Source organism: Schistocerca gregaria, chromosome 2, assembly GCF_023897955.1.
Source record: "Schistocerca gregaria isolate iqSchGreg1 chromosome 2, iqSchGreg1.2, whole genome shotgun sequence".
In the NCBI taxonomy this organism is placed as follows: Eukaryota; Metazoa; Arthropoda; class Insecta; order Orthoptera; family Acrididae; genus Schistocerca; species Schistocerca gregaria.
In genome coordinates, this window is record NC_064921.1 from 884,224,171 (window position 1) to 884,240,016 (window position 15,846).

The window sequence follows — 15,846 nt, forward strand, 5'->3', positions numbered from 1 at the left end:
GCTTTAAATGTAGAAAAATGTAACTCAATGCAGATGACTAGGAAAAACAATCGAGTAATGCTCAAATACAGCATCAGTAGTGTGCTGCTTCACCAGTCACAGTGATTAAATATCTAGGCACCATTTTGCACAGAATATGAACAGACAAGCATTTAAGGACAGTAGTAGAGAAGGTGAATGGTTGACATTGGTTTAGTGTCCAAATGGACAGAATATCTAGTGCAGCTACAGCAGTGAGTGGAACACACAATGTTGTAGGCTGACAAAAAGAAAGTGTCCTTCAGCAGAGTAAACACTGCCTTTACAGAGGCTGTATTACGATTTAATCCTCTTCCTGCTATAGGTGCTGTATCATGATAATGTGTACAACACGACTGGTATCCTCTGGCTTTCTACAGTAAAAAATTATCACAATCACAAGCAAATTGGTCCATGTTTGACTGTGAGTTCTATATGGCCTATAGCTCAATCTAAAGGTGTAGTCACATGCTTGGAGGCATACATTTTAGCTTTATCATGGACTACAAATGATTCATATTCACCTGTGGTCTGACGTCAGATAAGGCACCATCAAGCCAAATACAGAACTGGGATTTCTTAAAGGCAGTTCACAATCCACATGTTGGTTGCAAGCAGAATGGAACAAAAAATGCCAGTTTCACAGTGATGCCATTGAGAAGGAACCCAACTTCACACAAGTTGTCAAGGCTCAGAACAGAGCAAATGAACAGATTATGTTCCTCGAAGGATCATCAGGGTAGCAGCTCTGACACCTTCAAATAAAATACAGGACCATAGCCCTACATTATTATGCATTAGCTTCACAACCACAATCATTCATTAAAGCACATTTCCACCAGCAAGCAATTTCCTTCACCCACAGCCTGCATCATCCAGAAAGAAGTACTACTACGGAAATAGGTGAAAAAGCATTTGTTTGGTCATGTATCAGAAGGATTGCTGGGTATTTGTCTGGCAGTGTAACGCTTCCCAGTGCAACTAAATAACATGGAATGTTACAGTCCAACTGGTACTTTCACCACACCTAATTAAGAATTTCAGCATTCTGTATGGATATCATTGGACTTTTGCCACTAACAGCAGACGTCCAACACTACCTCATTGATCTGAAAGATATGTCATGAAAGAAAAAAAAGCAACCACTACAGCCAAAACCTTTCGTATGTGGACTGCCCACTTTGGTTTACCTCTCCAGGTAATTGCTGATTACAGGAAACAGTTTGACGAATACCTCCTTAAAGTGGTCTCAACTGTTCTTGGCATGGCCTGATGTGAGAACTGAGTCTACCACTCTACTGACAAAGGTCTTGTGGAACAGCTCCATCACCAAAAAAGGTCCCACTCAGATGTCATACCACAGAGAATTGAACTGACAGCCTCCTTTTTGCACCTTATTGAATTTCAAAGAGGATCTGAATTAGACAACATTTGAATTAGTGTATGGACAAACTCCACATCTGTTAGAGAATTCTTCACCAACACATCTAATAAAATAATTAAAACATCAGATGTCACATAGCAGATATTCTAACAAGTCAATAAACTCTGCCAGTTGTTTCAAATGAATATACCATACAGCGACTCTTTTTTTTGTGACAATATTGCTGACACTTTGGGGGAAGGCCCATGATGTGAACATAAAGCTGTGTACAGTCCTTGAACTGTCTCTGGACTTTGAACAAATGAATGATGTTAATGTTCTCTTTTTCAACTTATTCTTACACAACATAATTATTCACTCTCTGTTGTGTTAAATAAATAGTATTTTCACACAACATATGACTGTCTTGGATGCAATATGAACATTGTTGTACCTCAACCTTGTTGCCACCAATAATGACTGCTGAGCATCCTGCGGACAGCACAGTCAGCACCAGAAAGCCACCCTCAAGAGCAATGCGAACATTGTCACAAGTGTAGCCAACACATTCCTCCTGCTGGCGCCTGATTAGTGCACCAAATGGTCCCTGTGGTCGGAACCGCAAGTATGTTAATAGCATTCGTGCTGGCCTGCCAGTGGAAGAGTAATGCAACACACCGTCACCCACAAATGTTGCCACTTCATGTGTTTTCACTGCAATGTGAAAAAATATCATTACTGTGCAACTTGTTTTACTGCTAAGATATTATATAATACAAATTAAATACATTATTTTGGTCTGTTTCATAAATTAAATGCACTAAATAGACATGCAACAGAGCAAGTCCAACTTACATCCTACAGTTAACTTAAAGGTAAACACATCATGTTCCCCAGTTCATATTTGCCGTGAACTCTACATATCATCATACTGCATCACTGGACAGGCAACAATGATTATCAAAGTAAAAAAAGGGCAATTGAAACAAATAAAGACTTATATTTTCAGTAAACTAGATAAAGAAACAGTAGTGTTATATCTCAATGAGGAACTTGAAACTTTTTAGCTTGGGACAGCAAAACTATGTGTCAACTTTAAAAGAACAGAACAGTATGTGAGATGAGTCTACTGCATTATAGGGGTACAACAAAGCAAAGTGCTATAAATAGAGAGATAATGAATGAAATGCATCTAGCTATCAAGAGAGCAATGTGTGAAGCTTTTTGTGACTACATATGTAAATGCTGTTAGTATCTGTCACTCACAGATGACTCAGGAGCTGAAATTGAGTGTGGTGAAGCAAAAGCAGAAATGCTTACCTCCACTTTCAAACGTTCTGTGCATGGTGAGCAGACAGACCTAGTGGAAAGATTTACTGGGATTAATATTTTTTTCCCCCTTTGGATTTCTGGTCAAGTGTAGTTTACAGTTAGGTTGGCTGGGCCTGTGCTGTTGTGACACCAGATGGTTCTGGATACCACACCTACCCATCTTCAGTTCATGTGAATAGCATTCCCACACTGGGTACTGCCTGACAGAGGATGCTATTGCAAAGCATTGATGAAGAGAGGGACACATCCAAAGTACCCTCTACCAGCCAATCAGAGGACATGGAATGGTCGCCCGAAGTAGTGCAGTGGGCTAGTGTGAGTGCACTGACACCACGGGGTTGCTCTCTTGTGTGCCAGTCCTTGTCCTGACTAGATGTGTTCTGCTGCTCCTCTTTCTGGGCAAATTGACCGTCAGTCTGGCTGTGGCAACCCCCTGTCATGCTGCAGTTTACATCTTCCTCAAACTCTTAGCAGCATAAGACAGGTAAATAAACTCCAATCAGTGAACCAAACACTACTGGTATACACACTGTCATGGACTGCCAGAATGGCATGAAGCAGTTGCTGCTAGAAATGCTGAGGTGCATAATGCCACTTTGTTTCAAGAGCAGGTTAGTGTATTACTGATACAAAAATTGCAGTTACAGGAAGAGGAGGCAGGTCTAATACACACACGCAAAAATGAAACTAAGCAGGCAGCATGCCAAACTACAGCAAGCACCACTACTAGAGCCTCTGCAGTGAAAACCATAACTATTTTGTTCCTTCCATTCCAGTTAAATCTGGTGATAATGTTGCCATATTTTCACAGAATGTCCAAGACAAAGGAAGAAGTTGCTCATGGCCGGGTAGCTTCTTGCTAAACATAACAAAACTACAGCTTTCAGATACTGCACACAACGGATGTCTTATGTAATGTGATATCTGAATTACTGGCAAACAGGTTAGCAGAGTGCCACTCCGAGAAAAGAAGTATCAGTTATTACAAAGTTTGTTTATCCACTTTACACCAGAAAAATGGTGAAGATCTCGTGGCATTCGCAGATGACATATGAACCATATCTCATCACACCCATGCGCTTGGAAAAGATACCATTGCGTAATGAGGTTCCAACTGAAGAAACAGAGGCAAGAACTGCTGATGTATTCATTCACAGAATGAACCCACATAATGTGAGTGAAGTTAAAAGGGTTTCCCCACTTCATTACATGAGGCCGTGAGATTAGCCTGTTACTTGAGGAAACAACAAGCCGCACAATGGAAGGGAGGCTCAAGATGACTGGGGATCCTCCCCCCCACCGTCAGATTTTCTGAACTGTGCATTCTCCATTCCCAAAATCATCATGGCCTCAACCTACGGTAACCTACTGTTCCCATACTGTCCATCCCAACAGTTTCCGCTCCCACATCTTCTATCATATCCTCCCTTTTCACTTTCCCTCACCCTCTTTACGTGCTGCCCTCTACAACTGTAGTCACCCATTCTTTCTCGCTTCCCTGTTCCTCTTCTTTTCTGCTCCTCATTTTTCCCCCACACCCCGTGTCATGGCACTGTGCCTGGCAGTCTCTAGATCCTGCATGCCCAACCAGACAATGCTCTTGAGTACCTCCACCCATACCCCGCTATCCCTCCCCCTTCCCTACCAACTCAAGATTGTTATTTACTTGAGAGCCAGTCAGACTGCTGGTGATAGTAGTCATGTGTGCATGAGGTGTGCTTGCTTCTGTGTGTGTGTGTGTGTGTGTGTGTGTGTGTGTGTGTGTTTTCTTTGCTGAAGAAGACTTTTGCACAATATGCAAGGTAGGTTCTGAAAGACTCATTTACACTGCTGTAGACCACATGTAATGAATAATTAACTAATGCAAGACACAGATCACAACTTTCCGATAAGAGAATACTTGCTAGTAAAGTCCCTCTCCAATGCCTACTGAGATCATCTTTGCCTAAGAGAAAACATTTTTGTTAAAATGCCACACAACTGTTCACATACACATAAAAACTATGAGTTAATTATTTAATTAAGGTATTACTGAAGTTTGCCTACAAGAATTACAAGAGAGATACAAGCTGGGAATCTACTGTTTTCTTCTATTGGATGGACTACATTAAATACATAATCACTCTAAAGGAATAGAAAGCTAAATGTCCATCCTTTTACTCACTTACACGGCATGCCTCAAGTCATTCTACAACAGGGCTATATTGTATGTTCTCAGAAAGTTAATTACACAGTTAAATGTAGACTTTACTTTTCAACAATATGCTATTGTTTGTAGAGTTTTATTGTTAATGTTCTCTGTTTCCTTTACCTAAAGAGCACATAGACACATTCATTAGTGTTGATCAGAGAGAAATAAGACAGTTGTATAATACAGTTATTTGAAATTAACCACTGGAACTACATCACATAGAAAGACTTCAATTATTTAAAGTGGTAAGGAAACAAATTATGAAATGTTAGATGGAAGATATGTTGACCTCTTACAACTCATAGACAATTTATGCCACAACCATCCAGTACTGGTCAGGTTCTTACACTTTTAATAAGCAACATTTACTACTGTTTGTCAATGGATCTGTTCAAATGGTACCTGTTCCTATGGAATTATAATCAACCATGGTAAATTTTGTTTTTACTACTGATGAAAAGTACAGTGTTTAACAGAAATAAAATTACTGGGACACATTACAACAAGACGAACACCTGTGGTACACCCCGTAAAACAATTTATACTGTTCTGTTGTAAAATAGGAGCAGAATTACAGTTTGAACGACTTAATACACTGCAAGTGTGTCATCGCACGAGTTACGTCAGACCTGTATGACAGCTCAGACCACAGGAATTCTCACCAGCTGGTTGCCGCCATTTCTTTTAAGGCATGATTGCCAATCCTTGCTCCGTCAACCAGAACACGTCATATGCCATGTGCCATTATCCAGCCAGTCCTGGATTCAACACAGAATGGATAGATTGAAATAAAACTTTTGCATAACACTATTAATTTAATTTGTATTCAATTTCTTTAAGATTGATCCATTTGGGGGATGAAAGCTTTCGGCATCATTAATATCTGCAACAAGGATTACCAAACAGAGGGACACATTGTAAGGACAGGAATCTTCAAAGGAAACACTGACACACTTCCTAGATCTTTGGCATTGCTCCCGTAACAGTTGATGCTACCATCTGCTTACTAATTAAATCATTTTCATACTCATCTTCAGATTGTTCAGGCTGGCTGTGGCCCAAGTTCTATGTTGTTCCCCAAAATCTACTTAAATGGCTGTAACCACTATTTGCTTTACAACTGGGAGAACATATTGTTCTTTTGAGGAAAATGTCCTAGTGACGTGACTGAATCTTGTTTGTCCTCTTATTATCAATAACACAGGCCAATGAAAAAAAAAATTTAACTTTTTTTACTTTGATAGCTGACCTTTATTGATTTTTATGAAATGAATTCAAATATAGCCTTAGTTTTTTTGTATCACCCATAGTTTTCGAGCAATATGCTTTTTATTATATAGTATAGAAATCTTAGGATACGTGGTATGGGGGAAATTAATGAAATGCTTTGTTACAACATAAACTTGGTTTGTATTTATCGTAAGCTACTTAAAACAATGATATTTGTTAATAGAGGTTTCACTTGTCAGCTGGAATTGGTTTGTATTTTTTTTTTCTTTGAAACTTCTTGTGTAGCTTCTTCTATGATGAGTTGCTTGCTGAACTTCTCGGTGAAGTGACCAACAGTAGTCCCTCATCATGTTGGTGTTCCAGTGGCCTTGGTAGCATTTTTCCATCACTTTAATGTCCTGGTGGAAACACTCTCCTTACTCCTCACTAACATCGCCCAAGTAATCAAGGTGTCTGTGAAAAAATAAACTTTCAAGCTCATTGAACAGCGTAAAGTTTTAAACTTCTTTAACGTTGTAGCTATAATAGAAAGATATTCTGGGACTTTTTCATGTCCTAAGAACTTTGTAATGACTTGCTTGAATGATATCTGTGCTTCTTTCTCATTTAAGGTCATTGTCGATTCTAAGTTAACATCAAACATCAGTTTTCTAATGGCAGGTCCGACAAAGATGCCTTCTTTTACTTTAGCTTCTGAAAGGTGTGGAAACTTTTGACAGAGATACTTAAAACATGGTCCATCTTTAGGCAAAGCCTTTACAAACTGTTTCATTTGGCCTAACTTTATATGTAGAGGTGGCAGGAGTACGTTTTTTGGATCTACAAGGTTTTTCGTAGAATGTTCTTCTTACCAGGTTATAAAGACTCTGTCACAGGCCAGTTCTTTCTGCGCCAGTGTCAATTCAGAGCCTTACTTTCCCATTCACACAAGAAACATGGAACTTTGGTAAAGCCACCTTGCTGACCAAGGAGCATGCACGTTACTCTTAGATCGCCACATATCATCCAACCATGAGCAGTATAGCCTATTTTATTTAGCACTATTTCTAGGTTTTCATAGCTTTCTTTCATATGTACAGAATGTCCAACTGGTGTAGAAGCATACATGTTACCATTGTGTAATAAAGCAGCTTTTTAACTAGTTTTGGATGAATCAATAAACAGCCTCGAGTCTTCCTTTTTGTATTCAATACCAAACTCAATCATCAGACTGGGAACGTCTGAGCAGTACACTAAATCACCTTCTTGTTGAAAAAACTTGGAAAATTGCTTCTCTCTCTCTTTCTATATATGTATATGCTGGTTCCAACTGCCAATAAGTTCTTTTCTTTTAATCTATAGCCAAGCAATTCAGCTTTTTCTTTTGTTAAGCCCAGATCCCTAACCAAAGCATTACACTCGGTCTGAATAAACAATCTGGGCTCTAGACTTTCTGTATTACAATGGAATTCATCATCATCTGGTTCATCCAAATCACATTGTACATCAGCTTATTACCTTCTTGTTTTTCGAATTATTACCAGTAACATCAACACTGCAAAAGTAGCAATCATTGGAATGATTTCTTGGTTCCCTCCATATCATAGGAATAACAAATCTAAAGGATTTTTTTCTCCTTTTTGGACCATTTTCTCAGATCTTCAACACACACATCATACCTCATGAGGCACCCAAGATTTATCTTGATCACCAAGCTTAGACCCAAAGTATGACAGATAAACCTTTTTCACAAAGTCTGTAATGTTTCTTTGGTGTTTTTTAATCACAAATTCACCACAAATATAACAAAAACTGTCAGCAGAGTTTTTATAACCACAATTAGACCACTGTACTGGTCACATGTACAGGAAACAGAGGTTAGGTTGACAGTAAACAAAACACCATTTGTTAACACAAAAAAAGAATCAATCATTTTTAGCCTGCAAATGTTTTCAGCAGTGCTAGCAACATCATCTACATTTATTACACCTCCTTTTCAAATTATTTTAACTATTTGAAAGCTGTTAAATTCTTCAAAAAATCGCTTAATTTAATAAATTTAACTGTAAAATGTGAAGAAATGGCAGACAATACAGTTTTTTAAGTATCATATTTGGATTTCCCACCCTAAAAAACATAAGAATAAGGTATTTTCAGCAAAAAGATTTTTCCATCATTGGCCTGTGTAATTCTCACCTTTTTATAAAGTGTTGTGAGGAGTTCAATTAAGAACACAAATTTCTGTAGTGATGAATGTTTCGCAAAAAAAAAAAAAAAAAAAAAAAAAAAAAAAAAAAAAAAAAAAAAAAAAAAAAAAAATCCAGTAATTTATTTTGTGACAGATAACTTCACTTTGCCTACACAGAATGCGGGCCTTACACTGCCGTGGCACTAAGTTTTCGATAGTTCTGCAGGTTCATAATTCTTTATCTATCAACCATAGCAGGAGTTTGGCTGAGTTACATATATTTGCGAAGCCAGCTGCTACCTTCTGAGTTTTGTGTGATTCGCCTGTTATGTGTGAAGAGAGGCTAACCTCATGTGAAAATGTCAATGCCGCACTAATTTATAAACAAAATTTATAGTTACATTTGGATCCTGTCCATATTTATACTTTGTATTGAGTGTCGTACAGTACCTACAACTGAATATATCTCATAAATTTTCAGTAACTATTGTTGTTTTAAAAATAAATTTTCCATGTCGAATATAGGACCTGTTGACTATCCTCCAACATTCTCATGTTAAATACTCAGTATTTTGAAATATTTCTAATACGCAATCAATACACATTCCGGGATGAGAGGCGTGCTGCACTATAGCCTCACACGATATGTAGGTCACTATAAAGACATCACATGAGTCATTCAAGAATTTTAACTGCTAATAACTGTGTGAAACCTACTGAGTGGTTGATATTTTTCCTTACTAATAAGCCTACCTTCAAGTAGCATCCAACATTTCTCTCTCAATTTATCACAAGAGGTTTGCTTGTAACTTTACAGTGGTTATAAAAAGTCAACAAACTAGCTAACCCAGACCACACTATGAATAAGCAATCAATCTTGGTCAACCCACAACCACATCTGTTGTTTGTCTAGGGACAGTTACAAACTGTGCAGCTGCAGGGATGAAACTTGCCAGATACCTCACTTTGTGGAAGAGGCACCTTGGCCCACAGCCCACTGCGTCTTTCTGCAGTCACACCCTCGGCTCAAAGCAAGCCTGCCCAAAGATCTGGAAAATCACACTGTATAAGACACATGTTAACTTGTTGAGTGTAAGTGTAGTGTAAAGACCAAAACATGTCACTGAAGCATTTCTCTGAAATTACAGCACACAAAAGGGTAGTGACACTATCCGCTGTACCTCATAGTATTTCTAGATAAATTATAGGAGGGCTGTTCAAAAAGTAAGGTGACTTTTCAAATTGCGTGGGCAATGTACATTCAATTACGATCTTTTTTTTGTGTTATGATGGTACAAATGTCCCGAACATATGTTCACAGTTTCAAGTGTACAACATACTTCATTTGTTTTTGACAGATAGGAAGTTTAGACGTGCTATAGTGGGCTCAACCTTTTTTGATTGTTATAAAAAATGGAGCAAAGAATTGCATCATGTTTTGTGTGGAAAATGGAATCAAGTGGTCTAAAACACTTGAAATATTGACAGTGGCCTACGGTGAGTCTGCTCAATGACAAAGCTGTGAAGAAAATTGATTTTGAAAATCATCAAATTACCATATGAGAAGTTGCTGAGGCCATTGGCATATTGTTTGGCTCATGTCATGCAATTTTTTCTGATGTTTTAGGAATTAGACGTGTGTCAACGAAGTTTGTTCCAAAACTTCTCAATTTTGATCAGAAGAACTGTCACATGAGCATTGTTCAGGAGCTCTTGAATAAAGTCAATGATGGTTCTGATTTGCTCAAAAGGGTCATAGCTGGTGACAAAACATGGGTTTATGGTTATGACGTTGAAACCAAAGCCCAATCGTCCCAATGGAAGCACCCCAGAAAGCCAAGATCAAAAAAAGCATGCAAAGTTCAAGCGAATGTCAAAGTCTTGCTCACTGTTTTTTCTCAGTTACTGTGGCATAGTGAATCATGAATTATTGCCTCAAGGTCATACAGTCAATAAGGAGTATTACCTTGACATTATGCACTGTTTGTAAGAAGCAATACACAAAAAATGTCTGGAATTGTGGAAAATCAATTCATGGCTTTTGCATCACGACAATGCACCTGATCATTCATTGTTGCTTGCCTCAGCCTCAGCCATCATATTCACCGCATTTGGCCCCCTGCGACTTTTTCCTGTTCCCAAAACTGAAGAGACCTATGAAAGGATGAGGATTTCCAGCATTTGAAGAAATGGGAGGATAATTACGATCAGTGAAGGCTTTAGTGAGACCCTCGGTATATATAGAGAGGGACTGCTCGTCACTGCAGATGCGATGACCACGGGTAGCTAGGCTGTACGGAAGGGCCTTCTTGATATGAAATAGGTGGGGTTTTTAGGAAGGACTCCTCTAGATGTGGACTGTGGTTCTTTCTGTGGATATAAGGTTAGTTTACATGTAGAGGGATTTGGGGAATGATGGTGAGGCAAGGTTTGAGGTTAAGAAATTATGGAAAGTTAACAGGGGGTGGTTTGGAGGGTGGACCACAGTTGGATAGAGGAGTGAACTGAGTTAGGCAAGGTTCAATATTGGTCTTTGGTTGAGTCTGATTGGTCGGGTTGGTGATGAAAAAGTGTTTCCACTGTAGGGACTGGGAGAAGGAGAGAAGGTCTTTAACTAGTTCTGCGTGGTTGAATTTGGGAGTGGGGCAAAAGGTGAGGCCTTTGGAAAGGACTGATATTTCTGTGGGACTAAGGCTTCCGGAGGAAAGTGTTACGGATCTGTTTAGGTTCTGGGTTCTGTGCGGTGGTGGGAGGGAGTTTTGGCGGCTGGGGTAAGCGTAGTAGGTCTGCGAGACAGGGTTTGTCAGCTATGAGGGGGCTCGGGGGGCGGTTTGGAAGTTGTTGTAGAAGTGGTGGACAGTGGTACTCCAAGGCGGGAATAGGAAGTGAGCAGGATGGAGAGCTTTTTGAGGTGATGTGCATGTTGCAGGGCAAGAGTTTCAATGTGTGTTATGGGTTCCAGGAATTTGGGATTACCTAGCAGGAGAATTTTGTGGATGGAGAGAAGGTACTACAAGTAGAATTGGGCTTGGTTGATATGGTTTTGCAGGACTATGTTGGTAAGGGCTAAGGACCGGCGGAATCTGAATAGGTGGAGGTGATTGTGGAAGGAGTGGTGGCAACCAGAGACGGGTAATTTGATGGTAAGGCCGTTAGGGGGGATTAATGAGCCAAGCAACAATGCAGGAACAGTATGTGGGACTGGGATCTGGGTAGGGATAAGGAAACTTTTCTGTATTGATGCAGATGGAAGGAGCAAGGATCCATGGTGGTGCAAAAAATGCTAAAAATTACGTAAGAAAGTAGAATTAGGTCAGAAATAATGACAAATATAAAAATCCCACCAAAACATTTTGAAGTTGAAGAATAAAAAATATAAATAGTCAAAGAATTCGAAAATCTCAAGAACAGATCAGCTGGAATGCCCATGAGTAAGAGGCAATGGAATCTAGAAGAAATCAACTTAGTTGGAAGGCATTCAAACTCACCAAAAACACTTATCACAAAAAGTCCCTCTCACACAGTGCAAAAATAAGGCACTGTAACATTGTAATCAAACTGAAAGCCCTATATGCAACTGAACTACTGTCCATCACCAAGTATAGCCCAACTGAAAGGCTGGAGATCAAATGACGGAAGATATTAAGAAAAATACTAGGCTTCAAAGTACTAAATGGACCGAAATTTATTAGTTTTGTATTGTGAACCCACAGGTATCTATTCCAAGAGCTCTGAAGAATCATGCCATGGACAAAGATTATAAAAGTGCATGTAAAAGTCATGGCTATTCATACATTAACTTTTTAAAAAGTAGTTAGCTACTGCCAGGTCTCATGGGAACTCTATAAACTTACACATCTGAATGGGTCCCATACAATCAGGACAAACATGATACCCCTCATCTCAATGACTGCTTCACAGCCTGTGCCATGTGCCATATGGATCATTCCCACCAACACCAACTTTTCTGAACTGCGCAGGTGGGAACTTTCCCTGCAATACACCCTATATTCCCGTAATCCTCCTGGCCTCAACTTCTGTTAATCATTGTCCTCACCGATCCAGCCCCTTCCCTGTTCCCATTCCAGGACTACAAAGACGCCATTTCACCACCACACCCAGTCTTTTAATTCTTTTATTTTTATTTTTATTCCTCTCCTTTCTGGTACTTACTCCTCCCCCTCCGCACCTTCTCTCCTACCCTCTGTCTAAACTGCAACACTTCACTGTCCGCCACTCCCACCATACTATCCCCCCCCCCCCCCCCCAGCCTCCTCCTTACCCACACCCAGTCGCCATTCCCATCATGCACTGGTGCTGCTGCTCGCAGTGTAGTTTCAGCTCTCTGAGACTGTGCAAGCTGCGCTTTTGTGTGTGTGTCTACTGCTGACAAAGGCCTTAATGGCCATGAGCTATGATTGTGTGAATCTTTTTAGTGTGCCTATAGCGACTCAGCATCTCTGCTATATGGTGAGTAACAACTTTCCTTCTCTCGTATTGTTACATTCCATCCTGGATTTTCCATTGTTTCTTGACGCTAAGCAGCTTACGTCCTGGTTTTAGAAAGCATTGCTCATCCGAAACTCAGCCTGCTCTTTTCTAATACAGAGTTAACCAGTGAAAAGTGAAGATTTAAATAAGTAACTAATTCTTTATGATTTTTTTTAAATTTAGTGGTTATAAATATAAAGTACAAAGGTAGCCATTTACTGTACAATAAGTGAAAAAATTATTTTTTAAATATAACATCTGCCAAATGTCCTCCACTGGAATCTATGCACTTCTGCAGCCGGGCCTGGAAGTTACCCATGATATTTTGCAGCATATTGACTGGTATGCCTTCAATTTCGTTCTGAATTTATTGTTTTAGGGCTGGGATAGTTCTTGGTGGATCGTTCCGAAAAACTCTTGTTTTTAAGTAACCCCATAGAAGAAAGTCACAGGTTGGCAAAACCTGCAGATGTAGGGGACCAAGGGATATCCCCATTTCAGAAAATGACGCCGCCTGGAAACAAAGCATTCACAGCATTCATGGCAACTCTTGCTGTGTGGCTTGTTGCCCCATCTTGTTGGAACATTGTGTGTTCATTCTCTGGAAAACGGGCGAGTTCTGGAGTAAGAAAGTTCTGGATCATTGCAACATAACACACAGAGTTAACAGTCACAGCACTTCCATTGTTATCCTTGAAGAAAAATGGGCCTCTTGCCGACAGTGCGTACCAAACCATCACTTTTTGAGCATGAAGAGGCATTTCATGAAGTGTGCCAAGGTTTTCCTCCAACCAATATCTGAAGTTTTGTTTATTAACAAAACCAGAGAGGTGGAAATGCGCCTCATCGCTCAACCACATGTGGTTTACTTGGTCGTCATTTTCTTCAAGTCTTCTGGCCATTTCCTCACAAAATTGCAATTGCTTCTGATAGTCAACTGGTTTGAGAGATTTCACAATCTGTATTTTGTATGGGTGAAAATGTAAATCTTGACGAAGAATCCTTCTCACCGCAGTGTTACTTATTCCAAGACATAGAGCATGTTGTCTGGCAGATCATCATGGACTTCTGAGCATTGCCTATTGAACAGCAGCGATGTTTTGAGTGGTTCGAATGGTTTTTGCACTCCCACCTCAGTTTTTATATGTTGATGCATTTTGTTCAAGGTTGTTTATCCACGAACGAATTGCGTTATCCAAGGGAAAAGGCCTGTTGCGTGGTATGTTGAAATGGCATCGAAAAGCACATCACATTTTCACCAAACTTTCACCATTCATATAATACACTTTAACCACGAAGCTGCGATGTTCACCCATCCAACAATCCATCGCAACTAAATGTTGGGACATGCAGGTAGAATGGAGCTGGCCACCATTATCCCCACCAATAACATTACAGCTATCAAGGCCATCTCCAATCTGCCTGTTCCACTGGTAACACTGTATGATATATGGAGAACTATGGATGAAGGGCAACAAGCAGATTCCATGTTTCTAGATTTCCGGAAAGCATTTGTCATGGTGCTTCACTGCAGGCTGTTAATGGACGTATGAGCAAATGAAATTAGTTTATAGATATGCGAGTGGGTTGAAGACTTCTTAAATAATATAAACCAATATGTTGTTCTCGATGGTGAGTGTTCTTCAGAGACAAGGGTATCATCAGGAGTGACCCCAATGAAGTGTAATAGGACTGCTGTTGTTCTCTACATACATAAATGATTTGGTGGACAGGGTGATCAGCAGTCTGGTTTGCTCCTGATGCTGTGGTGTATGGAAAGGTGTCAAAGTTGTGTGGCTGTGTGAAGATACAAAACGACTGACACAAAATTTCCAGTTGGTGTGATGAATGGAATCTAGCCCTAACTGCGGAAAAATGAAAGTTACTGCAAATGAGTAGGAAGAACAAACCTGTAATGTTCGGATACAGTATTACTAGTGTCCAGCTTGTCATAGTCAAGTCACTTAAATTTCTGGGTGTAACACTGCAAAGCGATATGAGGTGGAACAAGCTTGTGAAAAGTGTGGAAGGGAAGGCAAATGGTCGACTTCAGTTCTTTGGGAGAATTTTAGGGAAGAGCAGTTCACCTGTAAAGGAGGCGACATAAGGACATTGGTGCGGCCTATTTTTGAGTACTGCTCAAGTGTTTGGGATCCTTACTGGATCAGAAGGCTGCTAGATTTGTTACCGATAGGTTCAAACAATACTTAAGTATTATCAAGATACTTTGGGAACTCAAATGGGAATCCCTGGACGGAAGTGGCGTTCATTTTGGGAAACATTATTACGAAAATTTAGAGAACCGGTATTTGAAGCCGACTGCGGAACAATTCTGCTCCCACCAACTTACATCACACGTAAGGGCCACATGATAAAATACAGGAAATTAGGTCTCATGTGCAGGTGTAAAGACAGTCATTTTCACCCCCACTCTATTTGCGAGTGGGACAGGAGGAGAAATGAAAGCTGTGGTACCGGTACCCTCTGCCACACACCCTACGATGGCTTGTGGAGTATCTATGTAGATGCAGATGTAGGTGTAGACCAGGCAAAAGACTAGATGGAAAGTTCAACAGTGAATGAAACTTAAAGTTCACAAAAGGTCAGAAGAAAATGATGATCATTTAACTCAATTTAACTCAGAGATAATTTTTATGACAGTGCAAGTACTCAAAAAACCAAATAAGAACAGACCAAATAGAAAAGATTACAGTTACTTTGCCTTCAAGTTATGAGATTAACGTATGTTTAAAATTGTAACTGAGAATAATATTGAAATATGTATTTAGAGTGACATGAATTATTTACCAGAGCATGGTCGGGGGTAACAATGTTGCACTTCAGTTGTTGGACCTGAGCAGGGAGCTCCTTTGCCCTGAGGTACAGGGGAGCTGCAGGATCGACTGCGGCTCTGGACACCCAAGCCACATGGGACTGAACATGGTGACCACACATCCCACTGAGACCAGCCTCCATCCACTGTGAGAAAAATCATCTGTGACAAATCAGCAATCTGAGCTGCAAGTAGACTATGTCATCATGAGCTATCCTACA

The 15,846-nt window shown here is 39.9% G+C and overlaps 1 protein-coding gene across 5 annotated transcripts in view; it reads right to left on the minus strand.

Moving 5' to 3' along the window:
* The window catches only part of LOC126335308 (uncharacterized), a 328,273-nt gene that overhangs the window by 186,034 nt on the left and 126,393 nt on the right, over positions 1-15,846 (minus strand). For 4 of the 5 annotated variants that reach the window (XM_049998442.1, XM_049998443.1, XM_049998444.1 and 1 more), the window contains exons 8-9: positions 15,601-15,771; positions 1,836-2,095 (exon numbers count right to left, since the gene is read on the minus strand). In XM_049998442.1, the coding sequence (XP_049854399.1) occupies positions 1,836-2,095; positions 15,601-15,771 (431 nt within the window). The remainder of the gene's footprint in view (positions 1-1,835; positions 2,096-15,600; positions 15,772-15,846) is intronic. The other variant, XM_049998445.1, reaches the window with a different exon arrangement.